Genomic DNA, 411 nt, shown 5'->3' with positions numbered 1-411 from the left:
CATGAGGAACGAGGAGAGGCTGTCAGTTACAGGAAGTACTGGAGAAAATGGACGTGTTATGACTCCAGAATTTCCAAAAGCAGTGCATGCTGTCCCTTACGTGAGTCCTGGCATGAGAATGAATGTCAGTGTGACTGATATCTCGTGATTGATAAGAACCTTTTGAGTGCCTTACACAATGGTTTTCTTGTGTGTTTATTGACAAAGTGGTGAGAGGCATCCAGTATCTTGAAGACTTTTCTTTCAGCCAAGAATTCTTAAATATGTGGAATTCATCTTGAGTTGTGAGGAATGGTCACCTACAAACACAACATCCTTTTCTACTCCAGTTCCAGACGAAGCTTGGTGGACATGCACAGCTACCGTGGAAGTACTCTAATTTCACTGACGTCTTTGTACAGACAACAAACC

At 42.6% G+C, this 411-nt stretch overlaps 1 protein-coding gene across 1 annotated transcript in view; it reads left to right on the top strand.

The window, feature by feature from the left end:
- GRIA2 (glutamate ionotropic receptor AMPA type subunit 2) overlaps positions 1-148 on the top strand; it is a 171,236-nt gene extending 171,088 nt beyond the window's left edge. The window contains exon 17 of the mRNA XM_061191775.1: positions 1-148. This exon is cut by the window's left edge and continues 17 nt beyond it. Coding sequence (XP_061047758.1) covers positions 1-148 — 148 coding nt within the window.
- Positions 149-411: the final 263 nt, after the last annotated feature.

Source organism: Eubalaena glacialis, chromosome 5 (genome assembly GCF_028564815.1).
Source record: "Eubalaena glacialis isolate mEubGla1 chromosome 5, mEubGla1.1.hap2.+ XY, whole genome shotgun sequence".
NCBI classification, from domain to species: Eukaryota; Metazoa; Chordata; class Mammalia; order Artiodactyla; family Balaenidae; genus Eubalaena; species Eubalaena glacialis.
The sequence above is the reverse complement of the archived record's forward strand: the minus strand, read 5'-3'. Positions and strand labels throughout refer to the sequence as shown.